General features: G+C 42.0%; 1 protein-coding gene across 1 annotated transcript in view; it reads left to right on the top strand.

Moving 5' to 3' along the window:
- Window positions 1–19,361, top strand: part of LOC143776330 (sodium-coupled monocarboxylate transporter 1-like) — a 95,435-nt gene that overhangs the window by 27,629 nt on the left and 48,445 nt on the right. Inside the window, exons 6-9 of the mRNA XM_077265597.1 lie at window positions 287–427; window positions 782–911; window positions 11,646–11,734; window positions 16,008–16,117. Coding sequence (XP_077121712.1) covers window positions 287–427; window positions 782–911; window positions 11,646–11,734; window positions 16,008–16,117 — 470 coding nt within the window. The remainder of the gene's footprint in view (window positions 1–286; window positions 428–781; window positions 912–11,645; window positions 11,735–16,007; window positions 16,118–19,361) is intronic.

Below are 19,361 nucleotides of genomic sequence, written 5' to 3'. Positions count from 1 at the left end.
TAGTAATGTCTAGCTTTGTTTGTCAGACAGAAGGTCACACATTAAGAACCACGAAACACATTAATCTTCCCCCTAGCTCTTATGGCAATACTATCATTATTAATTTCCAGCATTTCCAGAACCTAAAGTAACCATGATAAAATGCTTTGGAACAACTTCCTTCTCTAGCTACTGAAAAAGAGAAGGGAAACAATTTCATGCCTATGTTATTTATTGCGAATACCTGTATGCGCTTTCATCCGTCAGCCAATAAAGGGTTCACATTCATGTTCTTTTGTTTCTACAGCTTTGATCCACACCCACTTCGGAGGCACACATTTTGGACAATAATAATTGGTGGAACATTTTTGTGGACTGGAATCTACGGGGTTAATCAGTCTCAAGTCCAAAGATACATTGCTTGCAAGAGCAGATTTCATGCAAAACTGTAAGTTATTTTGTGGTCTTAATTCCCAGATTGTGCAAATTGAACTGACAATGATTCACAGTGTGCAACCGTTTAATTCATTTCTCATCAGAACAAGAACAAGTTGTTTGTCTCTGCCAAGTCATCTTTGTTATGTTAAAGGATTACTTACGGTACTTAATAAGGTGGAGAGATTTTATGTCAAGATAATATGAGACTTTTTTTCCAGACATTCAAGATCATTTTTGAAGTCCCTCACATTATTCATGTTTTTCATGTAGAAATTCAAGGTCTTCACATAATTATTAACCCCCTCTCTTATCTCCATTGTAACAGTTGTCTTAAAACTAAAACTTTCTAATTTGGTTCTTCTAGGTCCCTATACCTTAACCTGGTAGGATTATGGGCCATTCTTGCCTGTGCTGTGCTTTCAGGCCTCATTCTCTTTTCAGTATACAGAGATTGTGACCCATGGAGCGCAAACCGTATCTCAGCACCTGACCAGGTATAATTTATTACTTCTGCCATAGTTTTTTCAACTGGCTTCTTCACAGACAATAATCATCTCATCTTCCATGTCAAGAGATGTGAGAAAATGCAAGACACAAAGAACAAAGGCATGAGTAATGGCTCCAGCACTTGAATAGTCCATTAACTTGTAGGCTATATTCCAATTATTTAGGATCAGATAGGAGTACAGAACAATATCTAAATGTAAAATGATATCCGTAGATTCTAGGGCATATGTATTAGGGCTAAGTACACAAATTATGAAGCAAATTGTTTTCAGACATATGTCTTATACACCATTAATACAAAAAATATAGCTAACATATTATGCGTTTTGATCAAATTCAAAATGGGGGTCTCTAAGGTTTCATGATCTTGTTCACAGCTGTAATAGGACTCCCATAGAGAGTGCCTGGGGCTTCCACTGTGTCGTATGTCTCAAATTAAAGACAAAATTTTATACTATATTTTGCATGGATGTTTCATCAGATATATAAGACTTGATGTGTCCCCTTAGGGTTCATTAAGTCACAGAACACCCGTAGGGTGGCACCATAGCATGCACAGGTGGTGCTGGTCCATACTAAGGAGCCACTGTGTGCTGTCATAGTGGCTTGTGCACATTGCTCTGCAGTGGACGTAAACCCTTTATTGGCTAATGGAGGAATTCTTATCCCCTTCTACCCCCCCACACACGCATACAATTTCTTTGATCAAAGGTAGTAGGAAAATACCAGACATAAGTGGTAAATATGAAATAATTTGTTGTGGAAATTCAAAGTTCACAATCATTCTTTCCCTAAACATCATCTGTAAAGGTTAGAGTTGGTGGGATCTCATACACATGGAGTTGGTCAGTTGGTCAGTCCTGAATTGTATATATGGCATATGGCTCGGGGTTACTTAAAGCAAATTAATCCTATTGGAAATATATAAATCTCATAAATTTAACAATCTAGCAAAAGTTTGAAGTGAAATGACTTGATAATAATTGAATAACGATATTTAAAAGGAACGTGTTTCCTGCCCAAGAATGCTATTTACCTAGCTAATATGTAGAAAGAGTGCACAACTAACCATAGAGAGAAGTAAAAACATCAATCTTTATTAAAGCACTACTCCAACAATTTTTTTGAAATTGTACCACTGTAGTGGTGTCACAAATCTAGGGTCTCTGTCCCTAGTATTATACTTACCAGCTGCTATCTTCTGCTTTATTGTGTCAAGGCTCCTGGGTGTTACTACCGCAGGGAGGCTACTCGCCGCAGTAAGGGAGCCCAGAGCAGAAAGGAGGAGAACTCACCGGGTAGCAAGCAGGATCTGAACCATGTGACAGAGGGGGAGTGGCCAGGGACGGAGCCAGGCGCCGGGGTGCAAAGGAGGCAACCTGCGCCGGAGAGTAGTAAAACGTGCCGAGGTAAATAACCAGGGGACAAGCGAGGTACTGGAGGGTGAGACAGAAGGATAGTCAGGTAGAAGCCGAAGGTCAGAAACCCGAGTGGATAAAACAGACCAGATCAAACACAGAGAGCAAACAAACAACACAGTATGCACACACACACCAGGGGGTCAGGCACACAGACAAAACAAAAATATAACTGACAGAGAATCCTAGTCCAGCGTGGGTATAAATATCCCTCCCAGATCCAAAAGGAGGCCACAACAATTAACCCTGAGAGGGCAGGGCATTAACCCTGTCCAAACCATGACAGTACCCCCCCCCCTTAACGGGGGTCCACTGACTTCTCTGGATATCTGGCATGGAAGGACCACACCAGACGATTATTGTGCACCAACTGGCCGGTACCCATGACCGATCGTCAAGAGAATACCCTTTCCAATGTATCTGATACTGGAGCTTCCGGCGCACCCACCGGGAGTCAATGATGTGCCCTACCTCGTACTCCAGCTGTCCCTCTACCAATACTGCCGGAGTATCGGGTGAGGAATCTTCCCTAACTGTCCCCACTGGTTTTAACAGGGACCTGTGGAAGACATCAGATATTTTGAAGGAGGTGGGCAACTATAGTCTGTAGGCCACCGGATTGACTACCTCCACAATTTTGTATGGACCAATAAACTTGGGGCCCAGCTTCATAGAGGGTATCTTAAGCTTGATATTACGGGTGGATAACCACACCTTCTCTCCTACTACAAATGCTGGACCTGACCCCCTCCTCTTGTCTGCAAATCGTTTGTATCTTATCTGAGCTTTAGAGATGTTAGCCTGAACCTCCCTCCAAAGAGGTCTCAAACGCTGTACCATGCATTCGGCTCAAGGACAACCTGAATCCAAGCGGGAAAATTCCCCAAAATGTGGGTCAAACCCATAGTTGACCTGAAAGGGAGACTTTCCAGTGGACTGACTCACATGAGAATTGAACACAAATTATGCCATGGGCAATACCTCACACCAGTCCTCCTGTCTGGAAGAGGCCAGGCATCTCAAAATTGTGCTCCAAGGATTTGTTTGTGCGTTCAGTCTGTCCATTAGACTCCGGGTGATAGGCAGAGGAGAAAGACAGCGTAATCCCCAGCTTCTTACAAAAAGCCCTCCAATACCTGGCAACAAACTGCACACCTCAGTCCGACATCACATTCACAGGCACTCCATGCAACCGAACAACATGCTGTATAAATAAGCGGGCCAAGGTTTCATCAGATGGTAATGTGGTTAGAGGTACAAAGAAGGCTTGTTTGGAGAACCTATCCACCACCACTCATACCAGTGAGTTGCCCCTGGATGAAGGGAGATTTGTGACAAAGTCCATGGACAAATGTGTCTATGGACTATCCAAAATTGGCAAAGGCACCAATTCTCCTGCCGGCCGGGTATGAGAACTCTTGGAACGGGCGCACATTCCACATGCAGTCACAAACTTTTAACATCTGATACCATAGAGGGCCACCAGAAACCTCTAGCAACAGCCCCCCGTGTAGCTGCAATCCCAGGATGGGCACTTAACACATAATCGTGAAACTCTTGCAGGACTCTGAGACGGAACCTTTCTGCTACAAACAATTTACCTGGAGGTTTACTACCAGGAGCCTGGGTTTGGGCCTCCAAAATCTCTCTCTGCAAATCGGATGAGATTTCAGCCACCACTACTTCTGGCTGAAGAATGGAGGAGGGAAGCTCTGGAGGGGACACAGAATCAAAGCTTCGGGATAAAGCATCAGCCTTAATATTTTTAGATCCCGGGTGGAATGTGATGGTAAATTGAAATCGAGAAAAAAGTGCCCACTGAGCCTGTCTGGAGGTCAATCTCTTGGCAGAGTTGATATAGGCCATATTTTTATGATCAGTGATAACTGTAATGGGGTGGACGGCCGCCTCCAGGAAATGCCTTCACTCTTCAAAAGCCAACTTAGGCTACTTTCACATTAGCGTCGTTCGACGCACGTCGCAATGCGTCGTTATGTAGAAAAAACGCATCCTGCAAAGTTGCCCGCAGGATGCGTTTTTTCTCCATAGACTTTCATTAGCGACGCATTGCGACGGAGTGCCACACGTCGCAACCATCGTGCGACGGTTGCATCGTGTTTTGGCACAAAAAAAGTTACATGTACATCATAATTTCTCTTGGCAGGAGATAATTTTTTAGAAAAGAAGGCGCACGGCTTCAGATTAATGAGTGTGGAAGGACCCTGAGACAAAACTGCCCCACCTCAGAAGTGTCAACCTCCACAATAAAGGGTTTTGACGGATTGGGTTGTACCAACATGGGAGCTGAAGTAAAACATTTTTTTAGTGTCATGAAAGAATTTTTTGCAGCCACGGACCAATTTTTCACATCAGCCCCCTTAAGGGTGAGGTCCATCAAAGGCTTTACCACCTGTGAAAAACCCTTAATGAACCTCCTATAGAAGTTAGCAAAGCCCAAAAATCACTGCAACCCCTTCAAATCGTGAGGCTGCACCCAATCCGTAATGGCCTGGACATTTTTAGGATCCACGCAGAATCCCTCCCCAGACACAATTAAACCCAGAAAAGACAGTTCTTGCACAAAAAATGAACATTTTTCCAGTTTAATATATAAATGATTCTCCCTTAGTCTCCTAAGAACCATTCGCAGATGGTGCAAGTACATTTGACTGTCCACTGAGTAAACTAAAATGTCATTCAGGTAGATGATCACATAACGCCCAATTAGGTCAGAGAAAATAACATTAACGCTGGAGCGTTAGTGAGACCAACGGGCATAACTAAGTTTTCAAACAGCACGTCAGTCATCAGGAAAGCAGTTTTCCAATCATCCCCTTCCCGGACCCTTATAAGGTTATAAGCCCCTCGTAAATTGAGCTTAGAGAAACATTTGGCCCCCATGAGTTGGTTACATAAATCGGGGATTAGGGGAAGAGGGTACGTGCTTTTTACTGTAATCTTGTTCAGTTCCCGAAAGTCGAGGCACGGCCGCAAGCCACCATCTTTCTTTTTTATGAAAAAGAACCCGGATGCCATGAGTGAAACAGAAGGCTGAATATGCACCTTGCGGAGACTCTCTTCTATGTATTCCTTCATGGCTTGATGCTTAGGCCCGGACAAATTAAACAGGCGAGCCTTGGGTAACTTGGCTCCGGGACTAAATCAATGGCACAATCGAAAGGTCTATGTGGTGAAAGCGCCTCAGCCTCGCTTTCGGAAAACAAGTCTTCAAAGTTCTTCAGGCACTCCGGAATATCCTCCAGACCGACAGATGACACAGACAAAGACTTTACAGGGGTGACAAGAGGTACCAGCTTACAACATATACTGTTATCCTTACATCCCCACTGTAGGGTTGAGCGACCTTTACTTTTATAGGATCGGGTCGGGTTTCACGAAACCCGACTTTTTCAAAAGTCGGGTCGAGTGAAATCGGCCGATCCTATAAAAAAGTCGGGGTCGGGGTCGGCCGAAACTCGAAACCCAATGCAGTGCATTGGGTTTCCAATGGTTCCCAGGGTCTGAAGGAGCGGAAACTCTCCTTCAGGCCCTGGGATCCATATTTAAGTGTAAAATAAAGAATGAAAATAAAAAATATCGCTATACTTACCCTCTGACGGGCCCTGGTACTAACCGGGAACCTTCCTTCCTTAGAATCAGCCTTCCAGGACCTCGCGGTGACATCACGGTGACGTCGCGGCTTGTGATTGGTCGTGCGGCCGCCCATGTTACTGCTGCGCGACCAATCAGAAGCCGCGACGTCACCGTGACGTCACCGAAGGTCCTGGAAGGGCTGATTCTTAGGAAGGAAGGCTGCCGGAACGAAGCCGAGGGTGAGTATATTCCTATTAGGTATATACTCACCCTCGGACACGCCCTGCTTCGTTCCGGCAGCCTTCCTTCCTAAGAATCAGCCCTTCCAGGACCTTCGGTGACGTCACGGTGACGTCGCGGCTTATGATTGGTCGCGCAGCGGTCACATGGGCGGCCGAGCGACCAATCACAAGCCGCGACGTCACCGTGACGTCACCGCGAGGTCCTGGAAGGCTGATTCTAAGGAAGGAAGGTTCCCGGTTAGTACCAGGGCCCGTCAGATGGTAAGTATAGCAATATTTTTTATTTTAATTCTTTATTTTACACTTAAATCTGAATTCCGATACCAATTCCCGATATCTTAAACATATCGGGAATCGGTATCGGAATTCCGATTCCAGATTCAGAAGATCGCCGACTTCATGGCCAACCCCACACAGGGGTCGGGTCGGGTTTCATGAAACCCGACTTTGCCAAAAGTCGGCGACTTCTGAAAATTGCCGACCCGTTTCGCTCAACCCTACCCCACTGAGTGAACTCCCCGTCACCCAATCAATGATAGGATTATGGCATTGAAGCCAAGGTACTCCCAGTACCAGTCCAGCAGGCAAATTATGCAGAACAAAACAACTTAATTTTTCCACATGAGTAGAACCCACTTTCAGAGAAAAAACTTCAGACACGAAACAAATTCCATCCCGGGTGAGAGGATACGAGTCAATAGTCACAATTTTAACAGGATCCTTAAGCCTGACTGTCCCTATCCTATTAAGAGTCACCACCTGGGCATCGATAAGGTCAATAGTAGAACCGCAGTCAGCAAAGGCGGTAGTCATGACAGGACTGCCAGCAAGTTCCAATTCCACCTGAAGCAAAATTTTAGCCAGTGAGGAAAAATGTACCTGGTAGTCTGGGCAACTTCCTCAATCATTACCCAGACTTAGGCATTTCCTGATGGCTTTAGCAGAAGAAGGACGAGAGGCACAGTCCCTTTTCCAATGTCCAGAGGCTCCACAGTAATAGCATGGTTGGTTGTCTCTGCAGTGTCTTCTCTCTCTCTTTCCATCATCGAGATGGCCCAACCTCCATGGGCTCAGGGACGGATTCAGTGTCACACAGGTTGGAGTATAATGAGGTCTCCTGCTGCATCACTCCTCTAGTTTATAGAAAAAACAGCCGCACACTCAAGACTTGCAGGTTTTTACGTGAAAGTTGTATTAAATACAACTTTCACGTAAAAACCTGCAAGTCTTGAGTGTGCGGCTGTTTTTTCTATAGACATTGTGACTTTGTGTTCAGCCTGCACCTTTTTTTTCCATGCGGAGTGCACCACATCTCTTGTACTATCATCACTCCTCTAGAACAGAGCCTCCGGTCCATACGGACTGCCTGCATCATGGCATCCTCTAGGGTATCGGGGGGAGAGTGTAATGCCAGAGCGTCCTGTAAATGGTCGGACAGGCCCTTGTGGAACAACCCCCTCAGGGCAGCATCATTCCAGGATACTTCAGCGGCCCAGCATCTAAACTCTGAGCAGAACCATTCGGCTGATTGCCTCCCCTGTGTCACACTCATCATCTTATCCTCTGCCAGATGCACTCTATCAGGCTTGTCATAAATGTGCCCCAAAGCCTCAAAGAACAGGTTCACCGACTTACGTTCAGAAGCAGAGGGAAGGAGAGAGAAAGCCAATGTCTGTGGGGCCCCCCTTAACAAGGACATAACAATCCCCACCCTCTGCCTTTCATTACCAGAAGCTCGGGGACGTAACTCAAAAAACAACTTGCATCCCTCTTTAAAAACCCTAAACAACTATTTATACCCGGAAAAATTGTCAGGTAACTTTACCGGTGGTTCGGGGTCCACTAGGGATACATCAGTGGGGCCCCCATCCCGAGTCCCCAATGGAACAGGACCTTGTAGAGCGCCCACCACATCTCTCTGCACCTGTTGGTGCGAGTGAAGCAGGGCTGCTCCGTGGACAGCTTCTGTATAAGTTGGGAGAGCTCATTAACCTGCCCTGTGAGAGCCCATACCGGATTCATAATAAACTCTCACCTAACCACCTGGAAGAGACTGTATGGCCAGTTATAATGTCAAGGCTCCTGGGTGTAGCTACTGCCGGGAGGCTACTCACCGCAGTAAGGGAGCCCAGAGCAGAACGGCGGAGAACTCATGGGGTAGCAAGCAGGACCTGAACCATGTGACATAGGGGCAGTGGCCAGGGGCGGAGCCAGGCACCAGAGTGCAAAGGAGGCGAACGACGCCGGAGAGTAGTAAAACGTGCCAAGGTAAATAACCAGGGGACAAGCGAGGTACTTGAGGGTGAGACAGAAGGATAGTCAGGTGGAAGCCGGAGGTCAGAAAGCCGAGTGGATAAAACAGACCAGATCAAGCACGGAGAGCAAACAAACAACACAGTATGCAACAGGGGGTAAGGCACACAGACAAAAAGAAAGAGAATCCTAGTCCAGTGTGGGTATAAATATCCCTCCCAGATTCAAGAGGAGGCCACAACAATTAACCCTGAGAGTGCCAGGCAATAACCCTGTCCAAACCATGACATATTGGTGCTGTTCTGTTCGGTGTTCTGTTGGTTGTGACCTGCGGGATAATAGCAGTGTTTGTTGCGTAAGCCGGAAGTCACTACTCAATGTAAGTTTATGAGGTCCTGAATTAGGCCAGAATAAGGCTCTCATAGACTTATACTGAGATATTGTGACCGTTACCTCTGTCTTCTGGTCATTCAGAAGCTGTGGTCACAAGATGGTGGATCGGGACCAGAGCATGAGCTGGAACAGCTGAAGATAACAGCTGGTGAGTATAATCTTAGGGACAGGGAACTTACATTAGTGGTACCACTCCAATGGTGAAATAAAAAAATCCACTGGAGTGGTGTTTTAAATAAGAGCATTACATGTAGCCATAGTAGAAAAAAATGAAAAGTAAGTCAGTAAAATGGAATGGGGACACGCATACCACTGGAGGTTAAGTAGTTAAGAATATAACGTATTAATGGTCACATAATAGGCTTGTTCTAAAAAAATATATATAGCCCAAAAGTGCTAATAAATGTATCAATGGAATAAACAGTATAGGTAAAAAGAGAAGTAAAGGCTGTGTGCATCTATAGAAAGAGATATTCATCACTAGGATGATAATAAAAGTATGGTTCCTATAGAGAAGGCAAGTGTGAAACGGGCGTCGGGGTGGGCGCCACACCCATAGGAGGACTCTCTATAGGTTCTATACTTTTATCATCATCCCAGTGACGGGTATCTCTTTCTATAGATGCACACAGCTTTCACTGCTCCTTTTACATATACTGTTTATTCCTTTGATACATTCATTAGCACTTCTGGGCTATATATATTTTTTGAGAACCTATTATTTGACCATTAATACGTTATATTATTAACTACTTAACCTCATTGGGTATTCGTGTCCCAATTCCATTTCAGTGACTCACGTTTTATTTTTTTCCACCATGGCTACATGTAATGCTCTCATTTAATAAAGATTGATGCTTTTATTTCTTTCTATGGCTATCTGTTTACTTTTTTCTTTTTACATAGGAACTAGTGTTTATCTGGGTGTTTAGCTTTCATTAATTTCCATGAATTGGTGACATATGGGATTACATATATGCACTTATCAAATCCTCCAATATGTTTGTAGTATGTCACACTGCAGTTTATATTTAATGCTATTTACATGCAGATATATTAGTAATCTGCAGGTACTGTAAATATCATTTTAATCACACCAGCTGGTTTATTGGAAAATATAAAAAGAAGAGAACAGGTAGAAAAATGAAGAAATATTCTCCCTTCAGCCGCTTGTTTCCAGTCATTGGGGCATTAGTCACCACTCATTACACAGTGAACGTGCTGTTATCACTCCACCTGCATCTTGACTGACAGCCTGCTCTGAACACATATTCATCTCACACACACTGTAAAGTTGGTGGACTGTCAGGGAACAGGTAGGGGGATAACAGGACATTCACTGTATGTGACTGTAACAGCCTGCTGCATGACCCTGATGCAGGGAGAATATAACTTCATTTTCTCTCTGAAGCCGAATTTTCAGTAAGCCTGCCAAACATGATTTAAATGCTATTTACCTGCAGATTGCCACTTTATCCACAGGTAAATCGCATTTTGGCAGGTGATAGATTCCCTTTAATATAAAATTATTTTCTTGGCATACCAGCCCAGATGTTCACAGGCTTCTCCTGTGAGTCACAGAGTCACATACAAATACTGGTATACCAGAGATTACATTTTTTAGGTTACATTCCAACTCAGACTTTTTTAGTAATTTTTTATTGTATCTGTTCCAAAATTCCCCTCAAAAAGTGCTTTAAAATGCTTGGAAAACTCTTTCTATTCATTTCTATAGGAAATCCAATTTGATGTTCATATGAGAAGATTTTTGACCGATTTTTCTTTCCTGAACATGTTTTGAAAAAAGTTTGGTTGAAAAATAAAAAGTGCATGTAACTCCTTTGAAGAAGATCCTGATCCAAAAAGGCACTGTCAAATCCAAAGGCTGTAAAAATAAAAATAGTTCATGGAACAAAACTATTCCAAATTCACTGAAGGAATTAGAAGCTAGAAGTATACAGGCATCAGTCTTTTCACGCTTCAATTTTCAATTTGTATCTCTTAGAACTGTATAAAACAACTTTTGCAGGATTTATTGTGGTGGTGCATGTGCCAAGACTTGAATGCATAATAAACTGGTGGTTAAGAACAAAAGGCAGTAATTACCAAATCCTTGAAGTAAAAGTCCTTTAATCCAAACTTTAGGACTTTCTTGCAGTTGAGCCAGCGAGGTGTGCTGGGCAAGGGTGAAAAACGGTTTCACCTTTCCCCCACACACCTTCCTCGCTCACCTGCATGCCCCTGTGAATGTCCTAAAGTTTGGATTAAAGGACTTTTCCTTCAATGATTTGATCAGTGCTGCCTTTTTTTCCCACCAGTTTATTATGCATTCCAAATTCAATACTGCTTCAGCAAACATTTTAGGGAAAGAAAAACATCTCCAAAAACCTCCCCCATAAAAAGTTTCTTGAAACATGAAAAACTCATCATTTTGTCCAAAAACTTTGAGTGATCATAGCCTAATATGAACTCTGAAAATATAGCCAGTATGTCCGTCCTAACTCAGGAAGAGCCTAAATACAAAGATTATAGTGACATTTATTCATTTCAATCACCTTTTAATATATGACTGAAGGGATTACTCAACACTCAGCTTCAGGCTTATCTTGGCACCGGTACAGCATTGCAAAAGATATTTTATGGTCTGGTTAAGGTAGAACACTTGTGTGACTCATATTGTTAATTTTAACAATTTGCTATTTCCCATAGGAAATCTTTTGGTTTATTTCATGATAAGAAAATATTAAGAAAATGGTGTGAAGTTCTTGTCATGTTTTTAGTATACCGTTATACCATCACTCTATCAATTTTGTTCTTGCAGCTTATGCCATATTTAGTGCTTGACATTCTTCGAGACTATCCCGGAGTGCCTGGACTTTTTGTGGCTTGTGCATATTGTGGCACATTAAGGTGAGTAAGTTATTATTCCAAATATGTTCCTTCTAATTTATTACCAGCTAGAGAATTTTATTCTCACCGGTACGGTATAGTTTATGTGCAGGCAAATACACAGGACAACTATAGAAACAGCCTCCATGAAATCCTCCTAAATAAGGCATCCAATGCCTTAGCGGCACTTAGATAATGGGCTTATTTATTTGAAACAAGAATACATTTTGGCGGGCAGTTGACACCCCCATCGGCCAATTCTGTTTCGCGTGAACACATGCTTCGTCAAGGCCCCATGAGAGTAACAAGTTTTTCAATTATAAAAATCACCCAAAAACATTAACATCACAAAATCATCTAGGAACAATCAAATGCATAAAAATACAAGAAAGTATGTACCAAAAATAGTACTATACAAAATATACCTATAATTATAAACCCTATTTTTAGAAATACTGCAAAATCGTTTTTTTTGTTTCATTTAAACCCAAAGGTCAAGTGAATTACATCTATCAATAGTTCTATTCTCCATCTGCAGCAATTTATAATGTCTCTGTGAGCCATCAGCTAAGTGATCCACCTTCCTCAACCCAGCAAAAGATAAGATTTTACTATCAGATCCTTGACAAACATGGTTAATTAATCTAGCACATCCTTAGTGAAAACAGAACGAACATGTTCCCTAAAACAGACGTGTAAGAATGTAATTGTTTTTCTGATATAAAGTTGAGAGCATGGTCAAAAAATCACATACACAACAAAACGGGTTTCACAGGTAATATAATCTCTTACGAAAAACTCCTCTCCACCTCCACCTGCATTAAGGTTTTTTAGGAGCGAATTGGGAACAAATTGAACAGTGGCCACATTTATAATTTCCATTTTACAGCCAATCACCATTATCTTTTTTCTCCTTCAAAAAACATCCTTGCACTAGCATCTCCTTGAAATTACGGCACCTACTAAAATACCATAGGAGGGATAGAGGCTATATCTTTTAAATGAGGGTCATCAAACATTAATGATCAGGCTGTCTAACACCCAAAAATCATGCAGCCGCAGGGACTCGAACATAATAAATGAGCACGCCCAGATACTTGGATAACACCCAAGCATGCTCGGCCAAGACGTTTTCTGAGCTCGTTCGCTTATACTAAAGTATTCCTTCCTTAGCTAAAATCGCATCAACCAAAAAGTAAATTTGAGTTTCTCCATATTTAGTTATACATTGCATATTCCATGAATTATTGTTAAGGTGATTAACAAAATCTCACCTAACCACTTGGAAGAGACTGTATGGCCAGTTATAATGTCAAGGCTCCTGGTGTAGCTACTGCCGGGAGGCTACTCACCGCAGTAAGGGCCAAAATATACACTAGGGCTAAATGACTATTGTACGCTATTGCTAGGCAGGTAAAGTGCACTCCATTATATATTGATAATGTAGTTGTTCTAAGGGTACTCAACAGAAATCAAATCTAAAGGAACGTAAAAGTCCAGGAATGCTACGTTCGCATTCATCTGGTATTGGATACTGTGGAATTGCAAAGGAGTTTCAGGGGAAAAATTACAATCCTACTCTATAGCATTGAGATCTGCCAAACTGGACGCATATAGGTATATTCACACACAACAGATTTGTTGCATAGATTTCTGTGACTGACACATTTATATAATTTCACTGAAACAACCCATTTAGGTAAATGGAACAGAAATTTCTGGAGAAAAAATCTGCCACAGTGTAATACATCGGTGTTATGCCATGTTCACACATTCAGTATTTGGTCAGTATTTTACCTCAGGATGTGTAAGCCAAAACCAGGAGTGGGTGATAATACAGAAGTGGTGACGTGTTTTTATTATACTTTTTCCTCTAATTGTTCCATTCCTGGTTTTGGCTTACACATACTGAGGTCAAATACTGACCAAATACTGATAGTGTGAATGTAGCCTTACAAATTTCTTTCCATGATTTTATAGAAAATACCTAATTTTACCTCTTTTTATTGTCTATAACTTTTCACAAATGAGCCAGTTTTGAGGTACCATGCTAAAACATGAATTTGTGATATAAGAGAAGTATTACTAATGGTTGTTAGGACCTGTCACTTGTCATTAATAAAGAATTGCCCCTGTTCTGCGGAATCTTGCACTGTTGTTTCTTGTTCCAGCTCCTCTTCATTCCTGAGATATGGCCACTCTTTCTTGTATGTAAATGTAGTCAAGTTATTCAATGGGGTGTGAGCCAAATTTAGACACTTAGACCGGAGTCACATTAAACGTATGAAAAATCGATCCGAGTCTCCCTGCCGAGAGTCGCAGGAGTGTAATGTGAGTGTCATGCGAGTACAAGATGATTTTCACACCTAGCATCCTATTTACATCTGAATGCAGTGCAATTGCTATCCGATTTAAATGTGCTTTTGACATGAGCTTTTACATATAGCTAGTGATGAGCGAGTATACTCGTTGCTCGGGTGGTCTCCGAGTATTTCGGCGAGCTCAGAGATTTAGTTTATGTCGACGCAGCTGCATGATTTGTGGCTGGTAAACAGCTTGAAGACATGTGGTGATTGCTTGTTTGTTAGAGAATCCCCACATGTATTCAAGCTGTCTAGCAGCCGCAAATCATGCAGATGCGTCAACAAAAACTAAATATCCGAACACGCCCAAAATACTCGGAGGACACCGAGAAAACCCGAGCAATGAGTATACTCGCTCATCACTACAACACAGCAATTCTCTGTCATTTACACAATGTTTTCAAAGGAAATATTCATCAAAACACACACACATGTATATATATATATATATACTGTATATATATATATATATATATATATATATATATATATATATATATATATATATATATAAATTCGACAACCAAAAACTCCTATGTATGTATAATACTCATGGGAATATGAAGAGATCCAATACAGATAAATGTTAAAAATGAACTTTATTAAATATCAATTAAAAATATCATCTAACAAGCAAAATACCTTCTAGGGACACAAGCGGAAAAAAGGGAGACATCACATCAAATTAGGTACAAATAATCAAAAAAACATGAAATTCATAAGTCAAAAAGCCGAATTTATATAACACACCAAGAAGTATATACTGTATATATTCAAATATATGGGACTACACTCAATGTAAATAGCTCTTAGGAATCCAAATGGTTACCAATATGAGGCTGCATGTGAACTATATCAACACTGAGTATCCTCTTAAACTGTATACCGGTAAAGGAGAAGGACAAAAAACAGTACCAAAGTCAGAGTACATATCACCCAAAATCAGATGCAGTGGTAGTGCAATAGCTATAAAGAAAATGGTCTGTAATGCCCCAAATTAGTTATCCTCTTGAAAGTGAAAGTAACAGTAACCTTACCAGTAGCACAAGGTCATATGTGTTTGCTCGGCCTCCCCTCACCCCGACGCGCGTTTCGCTTCCAGCTCTTCCGGCGGATATTGTTGTTTGTTTTTTTACCTCTTTTGCAGATGACGAGGGCATCAGGGGAATGGTCATAAGTATGGTTTAATTAGGAATAGTAAAGGAGTTTGTGTCATTCTTTCAATTAAAGGACTTTTTCTGGGTGTCTGTGTTTTCTTACAATGTGACTATGGGGTTAGTAATGGGGGCGTCTTATTGACCAACCTCGGGGCTTGATGTCACCTGACAATACAAAGATGACATCAACCCCTCACAACTAAACTATCACCCCACTTGCAACCGCTACAGGACAAGTGGGAAGAGAGAGGCTCAGTGCCAGATGGTTTCTTGCATAGCACTCGCATTCTACAGTAGTGTGACGCGAGCCTTACAGAGAAGATTTGAGGACCATGCCCTCTTAGCTGATCAGACCAAATTTACATACATGGAAGAAATGGACATATCTCAGTAATAGAGAAGCACAGGAATACAATAACAATGCCAAATTCAGAAAATAGCAGCGTTGATACCTTATTTAAGTAAATGAACAAAAACATATTTATGGCAAATGATAAGTCATCTTTTAGCCAGACTCACTTTTGTGGCTTTTTTCTTTTTTCAGATTTTTTTTGTAACATTATTCTAAATTTTGACATTTTATATTTTGCTACAGACTTTCAATTATTGTTTGGGCACGATGTTTCCATGTAATGAAAGTGATGTATGTCATATCTGTTTTGCTTGAAGTGATAAACATGTGAATATGTTCACACATAATGAAGATTACCGCACAGAGCTGCTCCTGTTGTTTTCTTTTATTGCAGTCTTTAATGATAATGTTGCTTTCTTTAGCACAGTGTCATCAAGTATCAATTCGCTGGCTGCAGTCACTGTAGAAGACCTGATAAAGCCATACACAAATCTTTCTGAAAGAAAGCTGTCATGGATCTCAAAAGGAATGAGTGAGTCTCTAAAGTTTTATTATAGAGTTTGTGTCTGGAGATAAAGAAATCACTTTCTTACAGCACCTTGTTTTGTAAGTGGATCTGGACCAGTAAAAATGGACAGTAAAGAGTAAATCATTAAAATGCGGTGATAGTGGAGGTCAGTGTCCTCTCTTGATGACATTGTTCCTTCAGGTTTTGTATTGGAGATATGACTAACTAATCTCACGTACTTTTTGGATGCTGAACACGGAAATTACATTAAAAATGTCAGATTGGTTCATGTTTGGAAAGCGCAGTGGGGAAAAAGGAGAGAATGTGAAGTTTAATGAGATTTTCTTTTATTACAAAGAAATTACACGTTCATCCTTCAAATACGTATTTTTGTTTTTTGCTTGTACTCCATTTCTGGAGCGTATCCTCTGCTTATCTAGTAGTAATCTGCCAAGATTGCAGGTCACCATTTGTCTTTCTAATGCTTCTCAATGACAGCAATATCCTGATGAAAACACTCCTCATATTCATCAATAAGTGCAAATAATGGAGAAGACATCTAAATAGGAATTGAACAGTGGTGGACAAATATTTTCCCTAGGTGTCACATGAAATGCCGTTCATGTTGTAGAGGGCAGATCCAATAGGCTGAAATAAATTTTATTTAATATTAACAAATTATTAATATATGTTCATATTAATTTTATTGCTTAATATTGAGAAGTATTAACTTTGTTGACTAGCTGTTACTACTAATACATGTTACAATAGCAGCTTATCAACACCATACAATTTACTGTTTTATATAAAGTTTGTAAAAGTAGAGAATCCTACTACTTCTGTTATTCAGGCTTGTAAAATGATCAACAGCTTTCCCCATACAGAAGATGACACCTCAGCCTGCCACACATTAAATTATGCCCTTAGTCACCCCCCACACACACACACAGTATGGTTTTTCCCACAGCTTCCCAACCACAGTGTAATGTCCCACTAGCTCCCCACACAGTGCAATATCCGTCCCCATGGTACTCTAAACTTTATATTGTCCCCACAACCTCCTACACACAAAGTATGATGCATGCACAGTTCCCAACACAATGTGATGGTTTTAGCTTTCCCAAACACAGCTTGATCACTTACATCCCATGAACACCAAATAATACTCTCCACACAGTATAATTCTTCACAGCATGATAGCTCACAGGACCCCCCCACACACACACACACACAAACATTGTGATGTCTCCACAGAGTATAAATCCTCACAAGTGGTCCAACAACATCCTCACACTGCGTAGGGTATTGTGGGTTCATCACACTGAGTATGATTCCCCCACAGTTCCCCACATACATTTTGATGGACCTTCAAAACACCCACACATTGTGATCCTCCGCAGCCTCCCACAAAAAAATGTTTGTTCCAGAGCTTCCCACACCAGCATGATGGACACCTCAGCCACCCACACAGTCTGATGCACCCCACAGCTCACCATATAGTATGATGGTCCCCATATCTCCCCACACAGTATGAAGGACCCCCCAGAGTCACCCACACAGTATGATGGCCCCATAGAGCCTTACACACAAGATTATGGCCACAACTCCCCAAGCACAGAATAATGTCTCCACATGTTTCTCCCACAAGTGAATGATAATTAAAAAAAAACAAAAAAAACAAATACTACTCACCTCACTCCCATTCCTCAGCGCACTACCCCAGTCTTTTCTATGTGTGTGAGCAGGTACCAGGATGCAGTAATGAACGGAGGCAGAACAAGGGTTAACAGGGGATTTTAATGGTACAGCGTTACTCCACACGGGGAGAGGGTAAATGAGGGAGATAGGGATTGTAAAACTGTGTCTGGTGGGCATAGGTATAGCAGGGGCAATGTAGGGTTGAATAAAGTACTAAAGGTATTAAACTAATCAGTACGGCGGTGTTGAAGATCAGTCTCTCTGAATGCGTGAAGTACCCAGCATCGTCCTGGTCTGAGATGGATCCTGGGTTCCGATGTCGTCGGGGGTCCTGGAATGTTCTTTCACGGGTCCTGGTTCCACGATGGGTCACGTTGGAGAGAGGACAGTCCTTTTTAAGCATTGGCACAACGATAGCAGAGGCAGGAGAGTATACGTTCCACGGCCGCATTCGGTTCACGGCTGTGATGTTGAGTCTAGAACTGCGCCCCCTGTGGTCTGGTCGTGGGGAGGGCTCACTCACACTCTGTGGCACTGCAGGAGTGGAGGTTAGGGATCTCAGGAGACATCTCTTCCTACAGTCTTCGGTAAGTCTCTGTAAGCTCCTCTGACTTGAGCCTACTCTGTCCTGACCGTACAGCACGGGAGGGCTCTCACTCTGCCTCCCCACACTACAGCTTCCCACCAAACGAGCTCTCGTTCCCATGTGATGTTCCCCTCTTTTACCCTTCACACCTCCTGATCTCAAGTTCAAAGGCATGTCCGGAGCACTAAACTCTCCCCTCCTGCAACTTGAGTGACAGCACCGATGGTTCCAGACTTGTCCTGGACTAGGCATGCCGAAGCTGGCTCTCCTCCCTACATGTGCACTGAGGCTCCTGACAGCAGGTGTAATCTAGTGACTTCATCACATCAGCTGCAGTGAGTCTCAGGAGCACAGACTGAATGGTAATAGAGGGAGACAACAGCTCACCAATCTCCACCATTATATTCACAAGCAGATGCAGATGCTGTTGAAAGGGTTCGCTCACTCGGATTTTCAGCCAGAAAAGTTGGCGAGTGTCATGTGGTTTTTCCTCACCTACCATCCGTATGACATGCGTATGCAATCTAGTTTTCGAGTTAATAAAACAATCTTCTTTATATATATAGATAGTTGATAGATGATAATTAGATAATAGCACGAAATAATATGTCAGCGAGATATATAATTAGTGCAGTGGGTGTGTAGTTTACTCTACTTGTACTTGGCTAATAAATATAAAATTAAATGAAACAAATGGCATGGAGTCCCGCTTATTTTTAATACCCAGCTGAGGTAAAGCAGACAGCTGGGGGCTGGTGTTATTATTCTGATAAGATGCCAATATCCATGAAGCCTCCCAGCCTATTAATAACAGCTCACAGCTGCCTGTGTTATTATGCCTTTTTTGTCTCTTATTTCTTTATTAGATAAATATAAGTACAATAAACTACAAACACACTGCAATAATTATATATCTCGCTGACATCTTTCTGACGATTAACGCTGTGAATTTACTGTACTCGGCTGATGAAATGTCAGGTTTGC

This window comes from Ranitomeya variabilis, chromosome 5, assembly GCF_051348905.1.
Source record: "Ranitomeya variabilis isolate aRanVar5 chromosome 5, aRanVar5.hap1, whole genome shotgun sequence".
Classification (NCBI taxonomy): Eukaryota; Metazoa; Chordata; class Amphibia; order Anura; family Dendrobatidae; genus Ranitomeya; species Ranitomeya variabilis.
Note: the sequence above shows the minus strand (reverse complement) of the source record. Positions and strands in the feature narration are given on the sequence as shown.